At 41.7% G+C, this 15168-nt stretch overlaps 1 protein-coding gene across 3 annotated transcripts in view; it reads left to right on the top strand.

Annotated features, from left to right (window-relative positions):
- mbc (dedicator of cytokinesis protein myoblast city) overlaps positions 1–15168 on the top strand; it is a 91715-nt gene that overhangs the window by 43297 nt on the left and 33250 nt on the right. For all 3 annotated transcript variants that reach the window (XM_075676394.1, XM_075676393.1, XM_075676392.1), the window contains exons 25-32: positions 5058–5281; positions 5389–5582; positions 5677–5749; positions 5832–5932; positions 6026–6084; positions 9225–9430; positions 13246–13331; positions 13428–13584. In XM_075676394.1, coding sequence (XP_075532509.1) covers positions 5058–5281; positions 5389–5582; positions 5677–5749; positions 5832–5932; positions 6026–6084; positions 9225–9430; positions 13246–13331; positions 13428–13584 — 1100 coding nt within the window. The remainder of the gene's footprint in view (positions 1–5057; positions 5282–5388; positions 5583–5676; positions 5750–5831; positions 5933–6025; positions 6085–9224; positions 9431–13245; positions 13332–13427; positions 13585–15168) is intronic.

The following is a 15168-nucleotide window of genomic DNA, read 5'->3' as shown; positions in this document are numbered from 1 at the left end:
TTCGTTAACAAACTATAACACGGCAATCAGCACTCGAATATAATTATAACCTTAGTAATAATTGTAAATATTTATCTCATCTATAGGATCTAAAGCGCGCGCTATTGCTTTGTCTGTGCGTGTAGTAGTTAAGAGAGCCAGTTTAAGGACGGAGAAGAGGGAAGGAAAGGAAAGTCTATGAAGCAAACTTGCAGCGCCGTGGTTTTAAAGCGCAACCGTGGTAGATAAACGGAAAGCAATATAAGCATGCGTGTCCATGATACGCACACGACAAACTGCCTTACAATATTTAGACTTGAGGGGAAGCTTCATTAACAAACTATAACACGACAATCAGCACTCGAATACGACGAGAGAAATTATTGAGAGGTGGAAAATTCCCTTGAAATAAATCTGCTTTGCGAGACAAATGCTTGTATGTATTGAATCTCTTAAAAGAAGTCGGTGGTAACGCCGTTAGACAGGAAACCAGTAAGCTATCGCAGGAGACGAAAGATCTGATCAAGAAACGCCAATGTATGAAATCCTCTAACCCTACAGCTAGAATAGAACTGGCAGAACTTTCTAAGTTAATCAACAAGCGTAAGACAGCGGACATCAGGAACTATAATATGGATAGAATTGAACAGGCTCTCAGGAACGGAGGAAGCCTAAAAACAGTGAAGAAGAAACTAGGAATAGGCAAGAATCAGATGTGTGCGTTAAGAGACAAAGCCGGCAATATCGTTACTAATATGGATGAGATAGTTCAAGTGGCTGAGGATTTCTATAGAGATTTATACAGTACCAGTGGCACCCACGACGATAGTGGAAGAGAGAATAGCCTAGAGGAATTCGAAATCCCACAGGTAACGCCAGAAGAAGTAAAGAAAGCCTTAGGAGCTATGCAAAGGGGGAAGGCAGCTGGGGAGGATCAGGTAACAGCAGATTTGTTGAAGGATGGTGGTCAGATTGTTCTAGAGAAACTGGCCACCCTGTATACGCAATGCCTCATAACCTCGAGCGTACCGGAATCTTGGAAGAACGCTAACATAATCCTAATCCATAAGAAAGGGGACGCCAAAGACTTGAAAAATTATAGACCGATCAGCTTACTGTCCGTTGCCTACAAAGTATTTACTAAGGTAATCGCAAATAGAATCAGGAACACCTTAGACTTCTGTCAACCAAAGGACCAGGCAGGATTCCGTAAAGGCTACTCAACAATAGACCATATTCACACTATCAATCAAGTGATAGAGAAATGTGCCGAATATAACCAACCCTTATATATAGCTTTCATTGATTACGAGAAAGCGTTTGATTCAGTCGAAACCTCAGCAGTCATGGAGGCATTACGGAATCAGGGTGTAGATGAGCCATATGTAAAGATACTGGAAGATATCTATAGCGGCTCCACAGCCACCGTAGTCCTCCACAAAGAAAGCAACAAAATCCCTATAAAGAAAGGCGTCAGACAGGGAGATACGATATCTCCAATGCTATTCACAGCATGTTTACAGGAGGTATTCAGAGGCCTGGAGTGGGAAGAATTGGGGATAAAAGTTGATGGAGAATACCTTAGCAACTTGCGATTCGCTGATGATATTGCCTTGCTTAGTAACTCAGGAGACCAATTGCAATGCATGCTCACTGACCTGGAGAGGCAAAGCAGAAGGGTGGGTCTGAAAATTAATCTGCAGAAAACTAAAGTATTGTTTAACAGTCTCGGAAGAGAACAGCAGTTTACGATAGGTAGCGAAGCACTGGAAGTGGTAAGGGAATACATCTACTTAGGGCAGGTAGTGACCACGGATCCGGATCATGAGACTGAAATAACCAGAAGAATAAGAATGGGCTGGGCTGCGTTTGGCAGGCATTCTCAAATCATGAACAGCAGGTTGCCACTATCCCTCAAAAGGAAAGTGTATAACAGCTGTGTGTTACCAGTACTCACATATGGGGCAGAAACCTGGAGGCTTACGAAAAGGGTTCTGCTGAAATTGAGGACGACGCAACGAGCTATGGAAAGAAGAATGATGGGTGTGACGTTAAGGGATAAGAAAAGAGCAGATTGGTTGAGGCAACAAACACGGGTAAACGACATCTTAGTTAAAATCAAGAAAAAGAAATGGGCATGGGCCGGACATGTAATGAGGAGGGAAGATAACCGATGGTCACTAAGGGTTACGGACTGGATTCCAAGGGAAGGGATGCGTAGCAGGGGGCGGCAGAAAGTTAGGTGGGCGGATGACATTAAGACGTTTGCAGGGACAACATGGCCACAATTAGTACATGACCAGGGTAGTTGGAGAAGTATGGGAGAGGCCTTTGCCCTGCAGTGGGCGTAACTAGGCTGATGATGATGATGATGATGATGTAATGCTCTATAAGTGGGTTGCTTTTCAAATCTCTAGTACAAATATTTAAAAAATGTTTTTTCGAGGAGCTGTAGGAGCTGTAGCTGTAGATTCTTGTCTTTGCTTTGGCGACCCTTTCAGAAGAAACTCTATCACCATCTGCAGTGTGTTGTGACAGTATGCTGAGCAAAACATAGAAAAAAGTGAAGAAAGGTGTTGATCTCAAGCCAATTGATATAACATTCTTGAAGATTATTATAGCTTAGAGACACAAGGTGAAAAAAAGAAAATGTGCAAACAGGACTAAGCGCTACTTGAAATCAAGTGAATGGGGAAAACTGGCATGGGCAAGCAGGTGTGCATGTGCTACAGTACAAATGGGTTGATTGACAAGAATATAATCATGTTGCTTGGGTGTCTTCATGTCCTCTCTGTACATGTTCTTTCTTTTTTCCAGTGTCTTTGGGCTGTAATCAGCCTCAAGAATAGAAAAAAGGGTGTTCTATAGCAGCAGTTGAACCCATTTTAATGATCCCAGATATAGCAATTTATCAACTATAATGACCACATTTCACTGCAGTTACGATTTTCCAACCCTGCCTATTGAAACTGCGTCCAGATATAATGAACATTTTCAAAAGTTACAATTGTTACAACAAACACTTCAAGTTTGTTAGTGGTAAAAGGAGGGCGCACGTGAGATTCTGAAGCATGAAAGCGTGATTGAACTGGGCGCACGACAGCAGGCCCCCCACACTAGCCCAACTGTAATGAAGATACGACCACCAAGAAGAGCGAGTGCCATGCACGAATGTCAAAAACTGCGAGGAAAACTCTTTCAACCATGCTAGGGTAACTATGCTTTCAAGGCACGCATCCAGTATGCTTCAGGGGACGTATTCTGAAACGTTCGCCGCCGCGAAAGTTTCGCCGCCGCGAACGTCACATTCGATAAGCCGACCGCCTGCTCACTCGTGACGTCAGCGTGCACTACCAGCGCGCGCTCTCGAACGCTTCACATCGCACGAGAGATCGCGCCCGGCGAGTGTAGAACGGCTCGGGTGTGTTGTAATCGAGTGCAGAGGCCGTCGCTCGGCTCTGGGCACTGGCCACGGTTGGCTCCGGTCGCTTTATGTAAAGGAAATGAGAGAAAAAAAGTGAGAAATGTTATATTTCAATGAATAATCGCCTGGAAACAACACATGCACCACGCCATCAAAAACTCTACTATAAGCTACCACCTAACTACCCTGCTAGACTCCACCAGCAACCGAACGCCAAAAGACGTGTTCGCTTATTCAATATATGTCCGGAGCACCGAATGACACCATGACGTTAAAATGACGTAGACAGGAACTACCAGGTGGCGCAAGTGAATTTCCGGTTTTGTCAAAGCAGCCATTCAGCGCGCGCCGCAACGGCGGAGGCGTGGCCAGGGCGAAACTTTCGCGGCGGCGAACGTTTCAGAATACGTCCCCAGGGTAAGGCAGTACGGCGGCTGTAGGTTTAATGCCGGAAGCCACAGTTCTCTATGAGGCACCTTGGTGGCACCGCATACAATCTTGGAGGCTACGACGGTGGCACCATGTGCACAACGCTATTACTCTGTTTGGACAATCTGGACTAAAGGCCACCCAAACGTTGCCATCGTTATTCCCGCAGCTCAGGTCAGCGTGAACATTGTGAACACAGCACAATGCGCCACTGCCATGCAAAGTTGCAAAGAATCGACGCTTATGGTTCATTAACGCTTTGTTTACACATTGCTGATAATGGTTCTTTTTGGCTGAAGTGACAGAAAATTTTACTTTGCAGCTCTTGGTGCACGTTTAGCCAGCTCTGCAGCTGTAACATCAAGACCTCTGCAAAATGACGGCGTGCCGCAGGAGTTTTAGCTTCCGGCCAACTAGAATGCTTCGCTAGCATATGCAGAATCCATATACCGTGTCCCACTGATTGTATGATATATGACAAACTGTAGGAGAAAAAAATGGCAGCAGATGCACTCCTAGTTTCAAAATGGCAGGTGATCGGAAACAGCCACATGTCGTTTTGAAAGCACTATGATGCTGCATTTCTTTCTTTAGATTACATTTTTAACGAAAACTTACAGCTAGATGCAACAAAGTACCAGGAACAAAAATGGAGGTACTCAAAATCTGATTTTCATGTCTAAGTAGTGTCGAATCATTACTGCCAGTGACAGCTTCAATGTCGTTAATTTTTTCGCATTTTGAAGGGCAAGTCTACACATAATGAACTACTGATGCAACAGCAACTTTTCACTGAACCATTCAGTCCGTTATAAACAAGTTCGACTGTATTTCCTATTTCAGCAAGAATTTGCGTCTGTCAGACTTTTACATCTTTTGGCTTGCAAATCAGGTTGAGAATAAACAAGTGTGTTAGCCATTGCTTTTATGTCATCATTTTAAATGGTAAGATGATCGTGGCTTTTAGCCTAAATTTTTAAACAGGGTTAAAGCACCATTGATTTCATTGTAGGATTTTTCTCATTGCCTACTATGCCAGATTTTTGCCGTGCAGGATCACGTTTGTCATGACAAACGTGATCCTGCATGAGTTGTGCCGCTGAGCTGGAGCGGTGGGGCAGAAAGAGCTCTAGAAGTAACAATGTAGGTTTTTTGTTGTTTTAGAATCCCATCATTGTGCGAGTTTGCAAAGCATCAGCATATTTAATTACTCTGTTCTACCTAGAATGCCGTGCCATTCTGCTGCCTGTGATCAACCAACATGTGCAACTTCTCATGGAGAAAGGGGAAGAGCTAGAGCTCTGTGTCAAGATATTAAGTGACATCATGGTGGTTCTTCATGGCCATGACCGGACACAAACTGTTGAAGACATATCAGTGGTCATGCATTCAGTCCTGAGGACTGTGATCCAGACTGTAATTAGGACCAACCGGTCTTTACCTATTGTGGTATGTTCTTATGAACTAAAAACTTGATGTCAATTGACGTGCATGCTTGTCTTCTGTTATTACATTCCGCCGAGGTGTGTCATGCTAACTTTTCTTTTTTCCTCAAGGGCAACATTGTGGCTCTCATGATTTCAATACTGAGGCAAATGACCAAGTACCACTATCACAGCTACCTAGACCACTTTCAAACACCCACAGATCTTCTTGACTTTCTAATGGAAATTCTACTAGTCTTCAAAGATCTGGTCAGTAAGAATGTTTACCCGAAGGACTGGAATGATATGATAATGCTACAGAACAGGTACTTGCCTTTCCTCTTACCTTTTGCTTTGCACTTCAAAATGCACAAACTGTTCAACTGTATCTTCTGCCTCCTCAACCTCTTCTCTGCTTAGTGTCATGCTGAAGGCTCTGCGTCACTTCTCGTACACCATTCGAGATAGATTTACCAGTCCCTTTGATTACCAGGTTTGTACCTGTTTCCTGTTCTGCTGGTAGTAATTTCATCATTGCTCAGAATGGGCAAACATGACTTAATTTCTTGCAACAGGTGTGGAACAACTACTTCCACTGTGCCATAGCCTTCCTCACTCAAGATGCACTGCAGCTGGAGAACTTCTCACACAACAAGCGAAACAAGATAATTGCCAGGTTTGTTTTGGTTCACTGTCATTTCATTTGGAATGTTTATAGGCTTCGCTAAGCATCAGCTGCTTTTAATTATCTTGGCCAATTTTCTTCCAGGTACAAAGATATGAGGCGGGAAACAGGATTTGAGATACGCAAGATGTGGTTCAACCTCGGTATGGCATTACTTGTCACATTGGCCTCGTGTGGCATTGTTAGTTAAAAAAAAAATTAATTTCACTACTTGCATCTTACAGAGCAAATAAAAGAAATCTCACTTTTTTGCTCTGAAATTTCGCATAGTGACATGATTACAGTGTTCAAATTGAAAAACACCCATACTTGAGGGTAGTGCTAGCTTGGTGTCTGTCACTTAAAAGCACAATGTTTGTTTGCTTATCCTTATTTATTTGTTTGTTTGTTTGTGATGGTTTTAGACTTGAGCACGTTCTTGGATGACTAGGCTGAAGGCAGAAATGTTCTACCTGATGTAAGCTTTGCCAACCATACAGAGCTGAACAGAAATGTGGCATAAGTAAGGACAAGAAAACATACAATATTTAAATCACATGCCCAGTCAGTATTTAAAAAAGAAATGATGCATGTACAGAACTGATGACTTTATACAACGAAATCAGCAGAAGTATTTGGTGAGAAAAAAATTACAGACTGTTTGGCTTCACCAACCACGGAATATCATATGAACGTACATTTTCTTGCACCAAATTAGCCATTTTCTTACACCAAGTTAGGCATTGCTAGGCCGTTGTTTGACCGGTTGCTAATTAAATCCTTCGCAGTTGTGATGTCATTGTTAAACAGTTGTTTTATATCCTTCGCAGTTGTGATGTCATTGTTAAACAGTTGTTTTATTGCACACATGATACTCATTGTCATGCACACTGAGTTGCATAATGCATACAGGGTTACTCGGGGGACACAGGAGGAGGAGAATTGCAGACTTGCACAAAGGCCGTTTTGTGGTTTCACACCGTACTGGCCAGTGTTGTAGTACCCTTTGCACTTGCATGAAGAGTATGCAAGGGGAAATAATGCACTCCTCCATTGCTCACAGAGTACAAAGGCACAGAGTACAAAGGCTGAGGCGAGCGAACACTTACACATTGTACCCACCTTAAATGAAAAGAATTCTTCAACCTTGGGAAAGGTCAAAGCCGAGGTCGTGTACATGGGGGCCGTGATGCAGTCCAAGTCCTTCTAGTGTCACAGTCTGTCATGCACAGAAGACGCAGACCAAAATGTGCTGTCAATGAAGTCCCTCTTGAAGATAGTCCCTCTTGAAGATAGTCCCTCTTGAAGAAGTCCCTCTTGAAAAGTTGCAACCGTTGCCAAAGACAGGCATTCCTCAGCCTTGCAATGCCGGTGTGCAACGTGTGTAGCTAGTCGGGCTCATCGCTGTTAATCTGTTTTGGCAGCGCACTTGACATGCTTGTGCAATCTGTGATTCTCCACCAGCTGCTGTCAATCTTCAGCAGATTCATTGGCATGTTTCAACGCCATGCATTGTTTTCTTTGTTGCTGCAGTCGCAATCACTTGGCCACATCTTCGTCAGCGTCAGTCGACTCCCACTGCCTCTGTTGCCAAGCTCGTTGTTTGCTGCACGTGGTTTGACGAATCCTTTCTTTAAACATTTCTGACGACGATCCTGATTCACTTTTCATATTTATTTCACACGCACGCATGTGAGCATATTTGTGAAAAGAAGAAGAGGCTGTGCATGCAAAATGTACGTGAATAAACGCGCGTATTAAGAGGCTTCACACAGACAGAGGCGAAATCCAGGTTGGTAGGCTAGTAATGCTTTAGTACTAAAACGAACCAGTGAAAGTGTAATGCAAAAAAAAAAATTGGGGACATACTATAATGATAAATCGGTAGCACAATGCCAAGAGAAGTAAAAAAAAAAAAATGGTCAGCACATTATACAAGCTGCTGCTTAACACTTCAGTTTGGTTCAAGTGATGGTAACAGCTGCCTATAGTGATTAAGTGAAAGTGAATACTGTTTGTCACAACGTCTTTGTGTCATAATTTGTAGGGGAATCCTTACTTGTTTGAAACCATCAAGAATTCAGGAAGGATTGCATGTTTTAAGTTGCCACATCGTGTAATATTTATGTGCTTGACTTCAGAGCAAAGGAGCAATGTTATTCAAAAAGAAAATTTTTGTACACCCATAGAAATAGTACAAAAGGAAGACTGTTTTTGTTTATTGTGTTTGATCACACTTGTGTGGATGGTTTAAGATTTTATGATTAATAATTATTTATCACACATTGCGCCATGCAAGGGTGTTGAGAACAGTCAAGGATTAAATGTGCAAGTAATATGAAACACTTCGTTGTTGAAAAAAAGAAAGAAAAAAGCTCCTTCCAAGCAATGTGCATGTACCTGAAAGCACGGCTGTTTTCATGTGAGCCTATTCTCACTGAGAATGCCTGAATTTTTTTGTTGTACAGTTAACTGGCATGGTTCTAGCCATCTTACTTGAAGAGCTGAAGCACACTGCTGTTCTGGTGTATGCGGGGAAACATAACAGTGAAGTCTCACACTACAAAAAAGGCATCTAGCATCGTAGAATTGCATATAATATCAGTTGGACACCCGTCCTGCAATTTATTGGCTGAGATTTGATGAACTGTGTGCACTCAAGCCCTAGTCTATCGAAGAGCTATTTGTGCAAAGATAGTGGATGAGTGTTGAGCATTCTTGTCAATGTATCAGAGGAGAGCCTTTAACTCACAGCTCCTGCAATGCATTCGCAACAGCCATTCTGTGTAGTCCATCACAGGAAATGGCAACGCAAACTGACAGTGTCAAATGTTATCACTGCTTCCCTTTTCCACTTATCTTTAAATATGGAAAAAGAATGAAACAAGGAAATAATGAAGGGAAATTCTTCTGCTGGGGCATCTTGGTTTTTATTCTCTTATCCTAGGCAGTTTGGAATTTCTAATAGAGAAAGAAAAATCATTGATTAGGGTTGCCAAGGTTTCATTCATACGAACAATGTTTGTAGTATTAGAGGCTAAAATGTGCAGTCTCCTGAGGACTTTGTGCATTTTCAGCCTTTTAACTGCATAAGCAGAAAGTTTCCACATTAACAAAGCGTAAACACGTTGGACAAACTTCATCTCCAAGAAAGCTGTCTATAATTCAAGTATTCCATAATAAACAAGGGTCATAATAATGATGCATGAGTGTAATGATAATGACCAAATTGTGAAAAAATATATGATGACAGAGTGGCATTTGTGATAGCTTAATTGTTTCTGTGTTGGTGCAAAATGTGCAGGCCAAAACAAGATCCACTTTGTGCCCGGTATGGTGGGTCCATTTCTTGAGATGACCATGATTCCTGAAGTGGAGCTGCGAAAAGCTACCATTCCCATCTTTTTTGACATGATGCAATGCGAGTTCTACTCCCCACGCAAGTCGGCCTCCATCCACCAAGATGACTGCTATGTGCACAACCTTGAGATCAAGGGAAACTTCCAAGAGGTGGATTCTTTTCCTTGCTACTATGCAACCAATCACTATACTCCTGCTCATTTCTTATTGAGAAAAAAGGAAGTCTCTAAAGATACATTGCATGTATCTGGTGAATCTTAGATATGGCGAATCCATAAGGTGAAACCTATTCTGCAAAACCGCATCCTGTGAAGCTTCACGCTACCTTCAGGCTGGTTAGAATACAGCACTGTCCAGCATATACACATACTGTGCCGTCATCACATCTGCTAGGTGGGGTTCAGCATAAACATAAGAGAGAATCTACATGCAGTAGCTCACATAGATGGCAATTAGTGCCAACGTAGCTGTGGGCTTGCTTTTCTAACGAAAGAGGCATCTAGAAGTGGCTGTAGGTGTTAAATATGTTATACTAGGTGGAAGGTTAGAGGAGAATGTATGTAAAGTGCGCAAGAAATGTGCCTTCAGAAATGCCAAAATTAACTAAATAATGTGGCAGAAATCTCGAAAGTTTGCAGTGAGTGAGTAATATCGCAAGTACAGAAGTGCCACCATGTAGCTCACTGTTGGCGTTGTGGTAGAATCGGTTGTTGCTCTGTGATACCCAGGTTCCATTTGTTTTAGATGCTCTACAGCAGTTTGTCAGACGTGGATAAAACTTTTTTCACCGCTTACACCTGACAATGACAAGATGACAGCAAGCAGCATGTCTCAACTACCACTCAGCAACCACATCTATTGGACCATCGGGTCACTCATTTAAGTACATTTATTGCTCTGTTTGTAGAGTATCTTCATTCTGCCGTTGCACATTCTCCCTAGCACATGTTAATAAACACGTGACATGACAGTCTGGTTGATGTGGCTGTCAAGCTGGTGTTAGGGTGCACTGCTTGCTGTCATCTCGCTCTTGTCAGGTGTAAGTAGCAAAAGTGGGTTTCGCAAGGTCAGGTGAACTATTGCAGAGAGAGAGAGAGAGAGAAAAGAAGAAAAAAGAAAAGAAACAAAAATTGTATTTTGCTGACATCGAGCTCGATTACCCTAGCGTCTCAATAGAAGATTCTACCACAATGCTTAAAACAGGTAACTTCCAATGATTTTTGTGCTCGTAATAATAGCCACTGACTGTAAAATGCTGAAGCATGTGCTGCATGACTTTTGTTGATTTCGGCATTTTCGACTGCCAATTCTTGTGCACTTTACGTATGTTCTACTCTAACATTTTATTTATGGTGCATGGAATGCCTACAGCAACTTCCAAATGTCTAATAAAAAGCATGATGCCCTATTTAACACCAACCCGTTGTGGTGGCATAGTAGCTATGGTGTTGCGCTTTTAAGCCCGAGTGCAGGATCAAAACCCAGGCTTGGCGGCTGCATTTCGATGGGCGTGAAGTGCAGAAACGTCTGTGGTGCCATACATTGGGTGCACGTTACAGAAACCCAGGTGGTCAACATTAACCCAGAGTCCCTCACTACAGTGTGCCTCATAATGAAATTGTGGTTTTGGCACCTAAAACCCCAGAATTTCATTTAATTTAATATTACGCTGTAAGGATTACTCACACCTGTTCGCAAATGACAGCTCAAAGCTACTTGAGCGGTTAGCAGAGCTAACTGTTTGATGAGGAGCTACGCTTTGCTGCTTCAGGTTAGTTAACATTTCTGTTAATTTGTGCATCGCAGTTTTGGCTTCTGCATGTTAGTAATTGCAAAATATGCAATCAACAAGCAAGAGCTGCAACATGGACGCATTTCCACCAATCAATCAAGTGGATAGGTAGCTGAGTGTAATTGCATCCTTGGTCATTTTTGAGAAGCACACAATGTCATAGTGTCGCATCGAGAGGCAGTGAATGGATGGTTTGTTCTGTGAAAGCGAAAAAAAAGGAAGCAGGTGTGGCAGTTGTTGCAGCACTGATGAGTGCGCCAATCTGTCGCACTGCGCTCACTCAGCAGTGCTCCTCTGCAACACAAAGAATAGGAACATTGACACGAGGGAAAAACATATTTAGCTATTCCACATGCTTTTGCTCAACATATCTTAACATGAAACCTGCCGAAATCAACGAGATAAAGTGAACATAAACAAACTGCCAGATCCGTCTAATGTGCCTGTAAAAAAAAAAAAAAAGTTGAAGGCATATGTCGGGTGTACCTTTAGCCACAGCCTCAAGAAAGGGGGGGGGGAATGGGTGAGGGGGCAGAGCTGTCATTTTGGAATTGTTGCTTCTAGGGATCTCACATTTTTGTGCACCCACTATGGTAGCTCAATGACTATGACGTTTTGCATTAAGCATGTTGTGGGTTCAATGCCCAGATGTGTAGTCACATATCAATGGGGGCGAAATTCAAAAAGTTTGTGCGCTTAAATATAGGTGCACATTAAAGTACACCAGGTGCTCAAACTGGAGCCCTCCACTATGCTGTCCCTCATAGCCGTAGTATTGCTTGGGCCGTTAAGCCCCATCAGTCAATCAACCAATCAGTCAGTCAGTCACTTTTTATGTGCATTGATTAGATTAACATTGGGAGGGAACACAACACAGCTTTTTAGTTTCTGCACTTTTCGTCAGCATTATTTTCATATTGTGTCATTGCACAATACATTGGCCAAATGGGTAGTATAAGTCATCCTACTGAAAGGCAAGCATGCAAACAAGGGCTCAAGAAGAAACAAGAAAGACAAGATAAATGGCAATTATCAACTGAAAGGTTGCACAATGGTAGAAAAGAAGTAACACACAAAACTTCTCTGCACATGCTCAAGGGAAGGCAGCGTCAACCCGTCAATCATGGACATGTGTGGGCACTCGCAAAATATAACTGCTTAGACATCACAACTCTTCGTGCAAAATAATCAGCGGCTGATTTACATGTGCATTACCGCTATCAATAATATGCCAAGCCTTGACCATGAGGTGAATTTTCTTGCTGTGATGTCTGCACTAACTGTCTGAAAACTTTGGAGGGCACTTGCAATTGCGACAGTGGAACAAAACGTTGGACAGTGTTCTACTGGTCAACAAACATTTATGCTGAGTTCACCTCCAATTGATATGACTTGTCTGCCCTACATAAAAGTGACTGCAGCTAAAGGGAACTTCATAAACTACACCTATTCAGCATTCTGCGAACTGTTGGTGTGCTTTGCATTACACTTGTCAGGTCTTTTCTTGCAGTTCAACTGGTCTTTCTTTGCATGGTGGTGCATATCTTTCCTAACTTATTATCAGCTGTAAACACAATGTTAACGTCACATCAGCTCCCTAGTAGAAGTGTTCTAATCGCAAGAAGAGGCCTTCATGCAGTGAGGCATTGTGTCCCAAATGCCACATCATGTGAAAGTGACCATTCTGGAATGCAGCATAATGGTTTGAATCATATCTAGTAGGAGTTGAGCTAACATCTGTTTTGGGAAATGTATGTGCTTAATTTACATTGCGTTGAACGTCACAAAATATTTGGATGTTAAGTTTTGTAAGGCAATACTACCTAAATGCTGCCTAACTAGTGCTTCATTTTTTACTTCGTCTTTAGTCTTAGATTAAGGCATTCTGTCAAATGAAAATAAAATGAGGACAATATTGTGTATATATAATGAATTTTGAAATAAGTTTATATATCTATGGAACATTTTTAAGGTTTGTAGTAAAATTGTAATTTTTGACAGTGCAGACCTCTTTGAATAGTGCAGTGTGACAGACTTGCTTTATAGAAATCATATCTTATTTTTTATTATCATTTTCTGCACCAATAATGTAAAGATTTTCTTGCTAGGGTAGTGCCATGATTTATAAAAATAAAAATGTTCCATTTTCCTGTTTGCTTGTTCCTCTCTGCAGTTTGAAAATGAAATGATCACTAAGCTAGACGTTCTAGTCGAAGGTGGGCGAGGAGACCAGCAGTATCAAGAACTTCTTCAGCAAATGTATGTTTGCTCTCTCTGAGCATACCATTTCATAACATTTCTTTCTCAGTGGGCCTTGTGTACATTATTCATGCAATTATTTGGTATGTTTTGCAGTCTGTATGACTTGTGTGAAAACCATGCTGCCCTTCATGATGCTGGAATCAGGTTTATCAAGACGGTGGTGCGACTGATGAAGCGTCTTTTGGAGTACCGCACCATCATCACAGATGAAAACAAAGAGAACCGCATGAGCTGCACTGTGAATTTGCTGGTAGGGACCCCTTTGAAGCTCACACTGTGCAGCATTGCTTTCAGCTGTTTTGACACTTCATGGAACCTAAAAGCTGAGTTGTGCAGTGGCGTAGACGTGCTATTACTGCAAATGATTCATGTTAATTGAAAATCAGTGTAACGAATCTTTGTTGAATTATTGGAAGTTTGAATTCAAAGTCGTAAGTTTGGGTGATACACATATTGATACGTATACGTATACACAAAAGGCATGTTATGTTGACATTTTTGATGGTAGGCCTATTAGTGATGCCCTACTTCATTGTTACACTACTCTTCAAGTCCAAATTAGATCCTAATAATCAAAGTGCCCTCTGTTGCTTTACTAAGTGCAGCCATTCCTGATGTGTGCTAATGCCTTCTGATTTGTTGCTTGAGCCTGAATCCATATCGACTTAAGACAAGCAGCTGCCTCCTTGTGTAGCACACTTAAATGTTCAGTATGAAGAACGGAGTGAAGAGCAAGTGTCACTAAGTAGGGGAGGTTGGCATTACTTACCATAACTTGGTTGGCAGAAAATGCTAGTGATCTTAGCCCTTTGAGGGTCGAATTTTTTTGCAAGAATTTTGTCCCTGTGGTCAGTCTTTTTCTTTTTATCTTAGTTTCCAGTAGTAGGAAATAATTGAAAGCGTATGAATAACCAAAAATTTATTGCAAACAATATTTTGTCTCAAGAAGGCTTTACTTGCACCAACAGTATACATACAGGTATGCAATACAGTAAGAGATTGAGAAAAATGTCTAACAAAATTTATGACTGTCAATTTGTTTTCTCAAAAACACGTTTCATCAGAAGAAGCACGTCAGAAACTAGCCAGGAGAAGAAGCGCTTGCGCAGTCGCAGCGAGAACAGGCACCGTGCATGGCCATACCGATATCAGGACTGTGCACAACCCAGTGTACGGGAATATGCAAACTGCAACTGAAAGGTGAACTGCAGCCGAAGGCCTAGAAAAAGGAAACTTATTAGTATCTCTGAACTATTAGTATCGGAACATGATAGCAGCGACCGTAAAAAACGATAGGATCTCTCCCATGCATGCCTTTGAGGTAGCATAAGACGCATGTGCGACCACGTGAGCAAGCGCTTGGAGGTAAGCAAATTGAGTTGTGCACGCTGGTGAGTGGAAACGCAATTTCACATGACTTTGGGCGGCTCCGTAGATTGCAGAACCTCTCAACAACCAGTAGTGTCGGATACGTGTGAAATGTCAAACATAAGATCGGTGCCATACATGTATGACAAAAACCTTCAAAGGGTTAATAGATGTGGTTGATGACTGCCACCATCTCTTTCAAGAAATGTGTTATTTATTTATTTATTTATTTATTTATTTATTTATTTATTTATTTATTTATTTATTTATTTATTATTTATTTATTTTCGCATTTTTGAAGAGATCTTTATTTGATGCCCCTGAGGAGAAGCAAGATAGGATCAGATACAATGTGTACGTGACTTAGTTTTAAAATGTTGCCAGTCTATTAAAGCAGCAAGTCACAGATACATCACACTTTCTAAAGTCTTTTGTGGCTGAATGTAAAACTGAACTATGATAATTT

Source organism: Dermacentor variabilis, unplaced genomic scaffold (genome assembly GCF_050947875.1).
Source record: "Dermacentor variabilis isolate Ectoservices unplaced genomic scaffold, ASM5094787v1 scaffold_12, whole genome shotgun sequence".
Taxonomy (NCBI): Eukaryota; Metazoa; Arthropoda; class Arachnida; order Ixodida; family Ixodidae; genus Dermacentor; species Dermacentor variabilis.
This window is presented reverse-complemented; position numbering and strand designations above follow the sequence as displayed.